Source organism: Neomonachus schauinslandi, chromosome 3 (assembly GCF_002201575.2).
Source record: "Neomonachus schauinslandi chromosome 3, ASM220157v2, whole genome shotgun sequence".
Lineage (NCBI taxonomy): Eukaryota > Metazoa > Chordata > Mammalia > Carnivora > Phocidae > Neomonachus > Neomonachus schauinslandi.
The window spans coordinates 14716944-14729109 of record NC_058405.1 but is presented as its reverse complement, the minus strand read 5'-3'; the positions used below and the strand labels follow the sequence as shown (position 1 = coordinate 14729109).

General features: G+C 40.7%; 1 protein-coding gene across 1 annotated transcript in view; it reads right to left on the bottom strand.

Moving 5' to 3' along the window:
* The window catches only part of UGGT2 (UDP-glucose glycoprotein glucosyltransferase 2), a 178811-nt gene that overhangs the window by 74859 nt on the left and 91786 nt on the right, over positions 1 to 12166 (bottom strand). Inside the window, exons 16-17 of the mRNA XM_021695965.1 lie at positions 9970 to 10101; positions 97 to 261 (exon numbers count right to left, since the gene is read on the bottom strand). Of these exons, the coding sequence (XP_021551640.1) occupies positions 97 to 261; positions 9970 to 10101 (297 nt within the window). The remainder of the gene's footprint in view (positions 1 to 96; positions 262 to 9969; positions 10102 to 12166) is intronic.

The window sequence follows — 12166 nt, the reverse complement described above, 5'->3', positions numbered from 1 at the left end:
TCAGGATGGGAATTTTTGCCATGAAAAGACGTTTTAATACAAAAAATCATTTTTAAACATCATTTATCATGTATTTTCTCATAAATGCTTACCTACCATGAAAACTTCCTTCTGTAAATTTATGGTTGCATCCATCATTCTGTGAAGAACACTTGTTTCCAGCTCTTCAGTATTCTGCTGTTCGAGCTTAAAGGGTTCTCCATTATAAAGGGCTTGAGGCAAAGGACCCAGACCAGTCATCTTATAAAACCTTGCTCCTTCCTATTTAGTTCAAAAATGCCAGAGAGTTAAACTGAATATGGCTGTCTGGAAAAGAAATGCATAAGAAAAACAAGGGACGGAAACTGCCACATTTTTATACGCCATAGAGAAAAATGTGAACTTTGCTGATTTCACTTGTCCTTTCCAAACATTTTTTAAAGGAAAGTAATTTACCCACATAAAGCAAGAATCAGGTAGCTTTTTCTGTAAAGGGCCAGCTAGTACCCATTTCAGACTTTGTGGGCCATCCAAACTCTGTCTCAACGACACAGTTCTGATGCTGCCATCCAGCTGTGATACCCAACACCTGGATGCATACCCACCGCTAGGTCCCAAGAAAACTGTGTATGTAAAGGCAGGCAGTGGGCGGGCAGGATTTGCTGACCCTTGTATAGAGTGTAACATTTAAAAAAAAAAAAACAAAACCAAAACACCATTTACCTGTATCAGAGAGTCATTCATCCCTGCATTCATTTGTTTAATAAACATCTGCTGAATTCATGCCATCGGCACGAGGCTACACACTGTGAATACAGAGCTGAAAGTCTGCCCTCAAGCGATTCACACAGACACAAAATAGATGTATACACGCGCTTCTCTGGGAGCCAGAAAGAAACATCTAGCCAAGCTTGAGTAAGGAGAGGAAGGGGTCAAAGAAGCCTCTGGGAAGGAGTGGCATGGAAAGTCTTAAAGGATGAGTAAACATTTGCCAGGAAGATAAAGTGGAAAAAGATATTCCATGGGAAGCGAGACAGCATAGCAAGGAATGGAGGGGAGGAGAGAATACAGCATCTTTAGGCAATGGCCAGTAATTTTCTGTGTCTACAGTGGACAGAGTTACATATGTGGGTGTGGTCAGATACAGGGGCAGAGACCAGATCCTGAAGGTGCTCAACATCTGGATTTTATCTTGTGAGTGATAAAGTGTGACTAAACAATTCATTTGCTATTCAAAACTATGTATTATTATAATTATTATTGCCAACATTCTCAAAATTACTCTGTGAAGCTAAGTACTACCATCACATCCATTTCACAGATGATGACATATGACCTCCAGCACCACCCAGCTACTGCATTTTATTTGAAAAATTTTTTTTAATTTTTCATGTTTTTACTTAAATTCTGGTTAGATAACAGTTAACTGTAATATTAGTTTCTGGTGTAGAATTTAGTGATTCGTCACTTACATACAACACCCAGTGCTCATCACAAGTGCCCTCCTTAAAGCCCATCACCCAGTTAACCCATCCCCCCGCCCACCTCCTCTCCAGCAACTCTCAGTTTGTTCTGTTGAGAGTCTGTTTCCTGGTTTGCCTCTTTTCTACCCCCTCCATGTTCATCTGTTTTGTTTCTTAAATTCCACATGTGAGTGAAATCATATGGCATTTGTCTTTCTCTGACTTATTTCACTTAGCATAATTGCTCTAGCTCCATCCACATCGTTGCAAATGCAAGATGTCATTCTTTTTTATGGCTGAGTAATATTCCATTGTACATATATATATATATATATATATATATACCACATCTTCAGTCGATGAACATTTGGGCTCTTTCCATAATATGGCTATTGTTGATAAAACTGCTATAAAAATCGGGGTGCATGTATCCCTTCCAATCAGTATTTTGGTATCCTTTGGGTAAATACCTAGTAGTGTAATTGCTGGGCGTAGGGTAGTTCTATTTTTAACTTTTTGAGGAACCTCCATACAGTTTTCCAGAGTGGCTGCACCAGCTTGCATTCCCTCCAACATTGTAAGAGGGTTCCCCTTTCTCTGCATCCCCACCAACACCTGTTTTTTTCCTTGTGTTGCTACTGCATTTTAGAAACAAAATTTGTACTTACAGCTCTCTGACCAAGAGTCTGAACCCTTAATCACTATTATCTCTGCAATTATTGGGCACTTATGGTATATTAGGCTTATGAATGCATATAAATAAAATGCAAATTCTATCCTTTAATGTAGATGGGTACATTAAAAACAAGTGTGAACATAGCATCCAGGGCTACCAAGGAGGGCATGGTCAGTTCCATTAGAAAGAGGGTAAATAATGATAAGTAATATGATCAGATTTGCATATTTAAAAAAAGACCACAGTGGCAATGGTGAGAAAGAAGGGCATGGGAGAGCGTGCCCTGGGAATGTTGGTCAGGGACTCCCGCACTAGTGTGGGAAAGAAAAAGCAAGAGCCAAACAGAAATTCATGGTAATGCGCAAGGGGAGAATGAGCAAGTTTCTGAAACATTCAGCTGGCAGGATGGACAGAACCTAACAACGTATTATTGTTTGGGATGGTATGAGAGAAGCAGTAGGTTAGGATGACGATGAGACTTCTAGCATCGGTAGCCAGGGTGAATGACGATGCTACCCTCTAGGATAGGGCATAAAGAAGAAAAAAATGTTTGGGGTCCCAAGGAAGATGATGGGCTTGGTTTCGGATTCTTTTAAGATGCTTATGGGCAAGCCCCAGGTAGCTGCATACATGGGTATGGACCCAAGAAAGAGGTCTCTGCTAGAAATATAGGCCCTCTTTTGATTTACTCTGTGATTTCTAATTAGGCAACCTGTCCATTCCAAAAGCTTTAATTACAACAAATACCACAAATAAGCCAATGACACTGAATTTTATAATTTTAGCCCTGCCAGACTGAGTTCCTAAACAGGGGCTTAATACCCAATCTAACTGCAGCTTCAGTCTCCCTCAGAAATGTAATCTTAACCCATTAGTCAGGAATTTTCCCATCAGATCAGTACCAATGAGTCCGCCACATGGGCCCTCTCCATCCCCCAAAGATAGATGAGGTAGTCTGCCTGGTAAGACCCTTGCTTTGCCCCTAAAGGAAAGCCACCTTGCCCGAAACAATCCTTTTTTTTTTTTTAATTTATTTTATTAACATATAATGTATTATTTGTTTCAGGGGTACAGGTCTGTGATTCATTCATCTTACATAATTCACAGCACTCACCATAGTACTTACCCTCCCCAATGTCCATCACCCAGCCACCCCATCCCTCCCACCCCCCTCCACTCCAGCAACCCTCAGTTTGTTTCCTGAGACTAAGAGTCTCTTATGGTTTGTCTTTTGCTAATAACATTCCTGCCCCACCCTCCTATAAAACCTTCCACTTGGTTTAACTCCTCAGATCATCCCTCTATTTGCTAGACGGGATGCAGTCCTAGTCATGAATCATTTTAAAAAGCCAGTTAGATCTTTAAAACTTACTGGGTTGAATTTTTGTTATTGAACAGATCTGGTGGCAGTGACAGGACCCAAAGGGAACTTCCGGCAGCATTCGGGGACACAAGAAACACATACACGGTGCCCGCACACTCTTGGATTTCATGGTCTTTCTTGCCATTTCTAAGAGCCGCAGGGCAGTTCCAGTCGCCTTCCCTCTTCTGAGCTACAGACAACCCCATACACTTTTACCCTCCAACAATCGCTTCAAAATAATGGACAATGCCCTTTCAAAATAAAGCAGGTCGCAGTTTCTTCATTGCTTAATATCTTCTCAGATTTTTTACTGTTGCCAAGGTGTTTCACTGTTCTGAGTTCAATTTAATATTGTTCACTGTGCAAGCCGGCCCCTACTTCTCCAGCTCACCCTGTGAACTTCCCTCCACGACACAAACACAACACCTGGCTGCTATCCATACGGCGGCAACACCAGCTTCTCCGTACTTCTTCACGACACAGGACCTCCTGACATTTTTCTCTGGGAGGTTAATCTCCTGTCACTTTGTTTTCTTGCATCCGGCTCTTCCTCCTACCTCAGGACTCAGAGACGAATTCTTCATGTCCACCCTCAGAGCACTTCTCCCCTCATTCTATGTGCTATGTGTCTGGTGGGCCCCTTCCAGCCAATACTTGTGTCCATCAGTCTCGGGGATTTCATTGTGTTATTTCTCTGATGCTTTCCTTCCTGATGTTTTCTCTGTTCTTCCTCAGTCTTCTGGATTGAGTCTCTACTTGTTTACCATTTATTCTTATTTTCATTTCTTTGAATTTGTCTCTCTGTTCTATTACATTTTTATTTTGTTTTGCTAAAATTTGCTCTATTCTTTTACCTACTGTGCTTAGAACATTATAAGTACTCAATAAATATCTCCTGAAAGGGCAGATAAAGTTTAGATGAAGAGAGAAAATTACAGGAACATGAGTTTAGAGAATGAAGGCCTAAACTTGTTTCTTTTCTTTGTGATGGAGGAGTAAGAATGATTTTCTAGGCCTGGAGAGCAAGGTGGAAAAGGGGCTTAGGGGACTGATGAATGTCTAGAATAATGTTTGGGAGGGGCAGGGAGCGGGGGAGACTAAGCATGACTGAAGGGCTCTCAAGTAACACAGAGTCTGGCTTAAATTAGAGGTTGGACAGATTTGGGGAAAATGGGCCAACAGGACACTGAAACTGCAGATCATCGTTATAGGACAGCCGCAGGGAAGGAGAGCAGTAAAACGGGAGCTGTAAGGGGAAGCGTGTACTCACACACTAAAAAAAACGGAACTTAATATTTCTGAGGAGTGTTCAGTGTCCTCAATCTTTACAAAAATCCTTAACATTTCTAACTTTAGTAGACAATGACACCTTAAAATAGTAACACCACAAAAATACTCATTTCACTATTAACTCTTTAAGAGTAAAAGTGGGTTTCTGATTAAATATGGTAGATTTATCCACATACATGCTCATCTCTCCTCTCCTCACACATTTCACTGAAGTGAGAATATAATAATAGAAAATATGAGCCCACAAGGGTCAAGAAAAAACAGGAGAAAAGATAAAAAGCAGGTAAGCAAAGTAAAAAGCGAAGTCACATCTGTTTAGACAGAAGAGAACATGAACATTTTTCGGCATCCCTGGAGACACTCAGTGCCCCAGAGGGAGGACGAGAGCAGAGTGCCCAAATGGCCGAGAGTCTGCACACAGGGTAGTTGCCTCTCAAGGCCTGTCTCTCAATGCTGCAAAGCCACAGTGTCCTGCTTTTCTTATTCTCTGCAGAAACTGAATCACAAAGGCTAGCCTGGGTGACAGCAGGCAGAGAAAGGGGATGGAGACCAGGCTGGAGATTAAAGGAGAGTGCCCATCCTTCACACCCAGGCGGTGACCACATCCGTTCCCGCACATATCCTGTGCCCTCACCTTCGACACGTGCACCCTCTCCACCCTCTCGTCTGCCACATGTACTCCTTCTAAGAGCAAACTAAAGAATTCTTATTTGAAGAATCTGCTTTAATCGAGAAAGTCAGCTCAGCTCCCCGAGTGAGGCTCACCAACTCATAAGAACTTTGTATTTGTCATCAGCTTTTTAGGGTTTCATACTTACGTGTGGAAAGATAACCGGATATCATAAGACATTTGACAAATGCTTCAAACACAAAAGAGAGAAATCAAAACGAATGAAAAAAGGGAAGCTGTAGAGGGCAGAGGTAATGCAGGGAGAACACATCACAAAATTAACACTCTTAGATAAAAAAAAAATATTGTGTCCATGAAAGAAAAACTGAATGTTATAAAACAGGAATAGGATAGAAGAAAGATCTCCAGAGAATTTTAAAAAATTGAATGAAAAGGACAAAGGAATACAAAAAGAAGAAAAAGCAAACAGAGACTCAACTGAGAAGATTCAGAAAGGACAGAAAAAAAACGAAGGAAAACATTAGAGAAATAAAGAAATTCCCAGAACTGATGGACACAAATCTCCAGTAGAAGGACCTCACCAAATGCCCAATACACTGATTGAAAGAGGATCAATACAAAGACATACCGTCATGAAATTTCCAAACACCAGGGAGAAAGCTTTCAAACTGGACAGATACATAACTAAATAAAGCAGAAAGACAAAGGAATTAAAATCAGAATGGTAACACTGGTCTCCGTAGCCTACTAGGAGATAGGAGACAGTAAGACAGCCTCCAAAACTTGGAAGAAAAAGGATCATCCAGTCCAACTACCAGTAAGATGGAAATGTAGCATAAGATTTTTAACCATAAAAGAGTTAAAATATTTTTTCTATCATGCATGTTTACCTGGGAGAGGAATAAAATCAGAAATAAATCATAAATAGGAAAGGTATAGTACTCACAAAACCAGAGATAAAGCAGAGACCTGTAAAATGAAGTGGCAACGGCAGACCCAGAAAGGAAGGAAGCTGTATTCATTCAGGTCCAAAGCATGACCAGTTCACTTTAGAGAAAGAGTGGGCATGGCTACGGAAGGGCATTCTAGGGGCTGGTGTGAGTGAAGAAGGTGCTTGTTTGTTAATTGCTGTGTTTATTTGTAAGAAAATTTCTGGATAGGTTATCTGTCCTATCTACTATCTGGATACATTTGCAATAAAGAAGAATACTATGGAAAATGGGTAAAAAAAAAAATGAAGTAATTTTTAAAGTTAAAAAAAACAAGTTGCTAAAAAATGGAAAGACAATCATAGTATTTGATTTACTAAGCAAGGAATATTTAAAAAGTCACACACACTAAATATTCACTTAACCAAAATGTGTTAAAAACAGACCTGATAATCAGCTGGTTTGCACTGGACAGGCTTGACCACTTCTTGACGTATTGAAATATATCTGTACCAGTTGGTAAATAGCTGCTGTCCTGGGACGGTGATCGCCCATGAGAAGCACTTTGACCTCTTTCCCAGACCCTCAAGGTCAACACAATTCAGCCACTACAGGGTGACCGTCAGCACAAGGGCCTAAAGACTCCACTCCAGCTCTGGGATCTGCTTCCGGTTGACTCTCTGACTGGCTGCTCTTGAAGCCACAACAGTTTTTAAATATTTTAAGTAATGCCCCTGGACTTGGAGAGACCAAGTGAAGGCAGGGAGGTAGAAGAGAGCTCAAGCCCCAGTTACTATAACAGGAACTCAGCAAATATATCTAAAACTTAGGACTTGCAAATACAAAACTGGAGGAATACAAAAGAATAGGATTCCTTTTCTTGAAGTATAGTCCAGTTGGAAATGACATTTATATCCACATATAGTATGAAAGGCAAGAAAGGCAATTAATGGGAAACGATACTATTGGGTTGTGAATTCCAATATTTGAGGGTAATATGGTGTTTATTCAGACGACATTTTTATGGCATCTGATAATAAGTATCATGTTTTGGCTGCGTAATATCTCAAATTCACTTGTATAACAGCAGATATTACTATTTACCTACAACAAACACAAGTAAATGAATCCATTTCTTTCCACATACAAGTTAGATTATGAATAATATTTTAAACTTTTTAATCAATATATTGCACTGAAATAAACAGCTTGAATATTTCTTACCAGCTGTTCTTAGGAACGTATTTTATTTTAATGCACTTAACAGCCTCAGGTACACAGGTGTTATAAAAGGCTTTAAATATATAACTGATTTGAACCAGAGAAGGGTTCTTAAGAAACAAAGCATACACAACTTAGTAAAAAATCAGTAAGTAGTATCAGACTCATTTTAAAAGAGGGCAAATCAATCAGAAAAAAATTTTTACTCTCGCATAAGAAGTGGTTCTTAGTATCACCATTATGCATCTATCAGTCATGCTTAATAGATATGATTCTTGCACAAGTGTCAGTCCCTAAGGAAGGTAAGGTCTGAATAGAAACTGTGCTCTACCAGTGAGTAGCAAGCAGAGAAGAGCCCACTTCTATTAAAAAAGAAGAAAGAGAAAGAAAAGCACAGCATGTAAGGTCTAAGTATGGAATTACTTCCAGGTAATTACTTCAGCTGATATTAAAACCCGAACGGTGCAACCTTTTGCTTTCAACCTGTGCAAGTAGGATCCTTAATATATAAAAACTCACTGCTTTTCTATTCCATGAGTTTATATAATCACTACAGGAAATTTGTGTTCCTTCTCCCCATAAGAGTACCTGAAGAGTACTTATAAAAAATAATTTTTTCTAAATTTCCTTAGTCCGTGATCATTTTATTATAAGAGATGCCTCCATGCAACTTTGGCCCCAAAAGAAAGTTCATCTTGGTTGCTTTTTAGTTTTGTTTTTCATTATATGAAAATATTGTAATGAAAAATAGCAATGAAACTCATTCTCAGTTTAGAAATTATCATTTGGAAAACCATTCTAACAGAACTAAAAACAATCCCTAATTCCTACCACACTGGCTTTTCAATTGCACTGGGACCCCCAGACCTCTGGCTTCCTGGCTTCGCGGCTTCGCTTCCGTTTCCAAGCAGCCTACACATGCCCCAGAGGTCTCCTCACAGGCTCTGAGCCTCTTATGCCAATACCACATCCAGCTCCTAACGTTTCAGCCTCACAGCACTTTATCTAGCTACCTTCCTCCATTCATATGCCTGGTATTTTGGACTTTCTTTAAAAAGAAAGAGACTGATGCTCCTGTAAATTTATGGTAGGCAACTCCAGCAGGAATTCGGCATCATAGCCATTTTTATACATGGCTTCACCATGCCGCCTTTCCTAGCCCCCAGAGCAGCAATTTCTAAAACCTCACTGCTCTTGTGAAGTTCCACCCTACAACATAACCCTCGTTCTCAGATGGCCCTGCCTCCTCAGTCACGTCATTCAGGAGATGTTTACTGACGACACACTATATTCCAGTCGCTGGGCACTGGGCCTGCAAGACCCAGCAGGAGACATGATCCCTGCTGCCAGGGAAGATTCAGTCCAGGGAGAAGGCAGGTGATGAACAGCCCACTATAACCAGCATTATGCAGGAGTGTGCAGTATTAGCATGTGGTGCTAGCATGAGCAACTTAATCTCAGGTGGAGGGTTAGAAAAGGCTTCCCAGAAGTTCCTCCCAAAGTGTTACTTTCCCCCCAAAGTAACATTAAAACCAAGAGCCACAGAGAAGCACACACAGGCTAGAAGAGAAGGGAGGCAGGCTGCACGAACCAATGGTGGGAACAAGCACATGAAGGCCCTCTGGTGAGAAGTAGGAACCCATTCGGGAACCTGAACTAGTCTGCCTGCGCAAGAACAGAAGAGCAAGGAAAGAGTCATGAGAGGTGAGACTAAGGAGTTAAACAGGGGCTGAGTCAGGTGGGACGTTACAAAGCCAATGATTCTGACCTTCAATGGTTAGCATGGAGACAGGACCAGATCTGTGGTCTAAAAACTCTTATAAAATGCAAGAACCCATCTAAAACACTTGAAATCTGTATGGGCATGAGAAATTCAGCCCCAGTGATGCTCCATCTTCCCAAGTTTGGTTCTTGTCCTAGCATTTATCTAAAAAGCCAGCTTTCCATTTCTTCCTAAGAAAGTACAAATTACATTCTTTAAAATTCTACATTCAGGGCACCTGGGTGGCTCTGTAGGTTAAGCGTCTGCCTTTGGCTCAGGTCATGATCTTGGGGTCCTGGGATTGAGCCCCACATCGGGCTCCCTGCTCAGCGTGGAGCCTGCTTCTCCCTCTCCCTCTGACCCTCCTCCCCACTTGTGCTCTGTCTCAAATTAAAAAAAAAGAAAAAAAATTTCTACATTCAAGTTTCCTATCCTATAAATCCTGACAATTCTCGTCTCTCATACTTTTCAAAAGGTTAACAATGGCAATTTGAGTACTCGTATACAACTTGCATCATTCAGAGGTGTTAAACTTCCCTTCTTTCTGAGGGTCTAAAACCCAAATCATGAGTTAACTATATTGAGATCATTCATTCATGAGATTATAGTGAAAATTTCTTGGATCATATTTTTGAAAATTTGCATTTCAACTTACCTTTCTGTCACTGTCATATTTAGAATGAATTCCCAAAATATCCCAAATATTAGCATCTGGAAATAGATTTAGGAGAACACTCTTCACATTGTCTACAGTGAGCATATTGTCATTCTTCGCTTTTCGGTACATCTATAGAAATAAAGATCTTATAATTAATTTTCATCTTATGGCAATTAGTTTTCTTTCTTTCCCTGAGCATGCAGACAGATTTATATAAAATATACTTTATACTTTGTAAGTTCTAAGTATACCACATATGTACATATATACACACATCCCCCACCCACACAGATAAATCATTTTAACCACACAATATATCATCTCCAAATAGAAATAGTTTTGTGAATATTCTATAGCTTTCAAAATACCAGAACAAATTTATGTTATGGTCCATTTTGATCAAACTAGACACTGTGATTCCCGGCAAAATAATAGCTCCCTTTTTCTTTTTTTTAAGATTTTATTTATTCACTTGAGAGAGAAAGAGAGAGCACGAGCAGGGGAGAGTGGCAGAGGGAGAGGGAAAAGCAGGTTACCTGATGAGCAGAGTCTCCAATGTAGGGCTCGATCCCAGTACCCTGGGATCATGACCTGAGCTGAAGGCAGATGCTTAACCATCTGAGCCACCCAGGTGTCCCGGCTCCCTTCATTTAAAAAGGTATATATAAAATATATTTTTAAAAGATTTTATTTATTTATTTGAGAGAGAGAGAGAGACAGAGATAGTGACAGAGAGCACAAGCGGGGGGCGTAGCAGGCAGAGGGAGAAGCAGGCTCCTCGCTGAGCAGGGAGCCGGACAGACATGGAGCCTAATCCCAGGACCCCGGGATCATGACCTGAACCAAAGGCAGACACCCAACCGACTGAGCCACCCAGGCACCCCTATATAAAATATTTTAAATGGCTTATTTCAGAAAGGCTTTATTTTCATTCCTGATTGGTCTCCAGTAAAGACCTTAACTAGGTTTCCTCTGTACCTCCATTCTTCCCCCCTGCTCAGATGTTGTAAGCACAGTGGCATGATGTAAACTGTAGCTCCTTTATTTTCTTGCTTCATTTCTCCCTCATTATAGACCCTCTACTATGCCCCAGGCTCTCTGCTAGGCATGGGGTAAGGGACAGCTCTGCATCGAGAGAGAAGGCATCTCCGAGCAGATGACTCAGCTGAGACATAAATATGAACACTGAGTTAGCATTAAGGCATTCTGGGGGAAAACTTCCCAAGCAGAAGAAACTTGTACTTACAAACACCATCAAGTACCATTTTGATATACAGGTGTCTCTCACTTCTCAAAAGATCATGTTAGGCTACTTTTCTTTTAAGAGAGTGACATCAGTATCTGTTTTCACTAACCAAAAGAAATCCAAAGAGGATTTTCATTTTTATGAAAAATGGTAGAAGGTGAAAATAACATTTAGTGTTTGTTTTGCAGTGTGATTGGCCCCGCCATGCTCCTTCCCCAGGAACTACAACTCGGGATCCAGAGCTTGAACCATGTCTGTGAACATCTGTGCTTTCTTTCAATTTATTCTGTGCATATCATTAGCAAGATGTGTCCTAAGGTGTCAGAAAAGCCTAAAAGAGGTTATTTTTTGGTTCTGGAAAATGCTAAAAAATTTTTCCATATCAACTGATGATTACTGCTGTTTTACACCATTTGGGCTTATTACAGAGGTTTCATAGGAATGCTCTACTCAGAAGCGGGGGAAACCTGCATCAGTTAAGAATGTTATTTTGAAGACGCCTGGGTAGCTCAGTTTGTTAAATGTCTGCCTCTGGCTCAGGTCATGATCCCAAGGTCCTGGGATTGAGCCCCAAGGGGGACTCCCTGCTCAGCGGGGAGCCTGCTTCTCCCTCTCCCTCTGCTTGTGCTCACGCACGCACACACACACTCTCTCTCTCTCTCGCAAATGTCAATTAAGTCTTGAAAAAAAAATGTTGAGTCCCAATTCACTTAAGTCATTATTGCCAGAGACAGTCCTCATATGCGGCCTGACGGAAGCCCCACACTATTCCTCATGATAACCTTTTCCTTTTCTCACTGTAAACCTAGTGACCTATTCCTTGAAGAAAAGCCTCAGTCCTATAATTAGGTCCCACAGTTTAATTTTACAAGCTTCTCAATTTATAGGCAAGTTTCCTCCTCATAATCAAGCCGAGCATGCTATGATCTTAGTAACTAAAAAAACAAA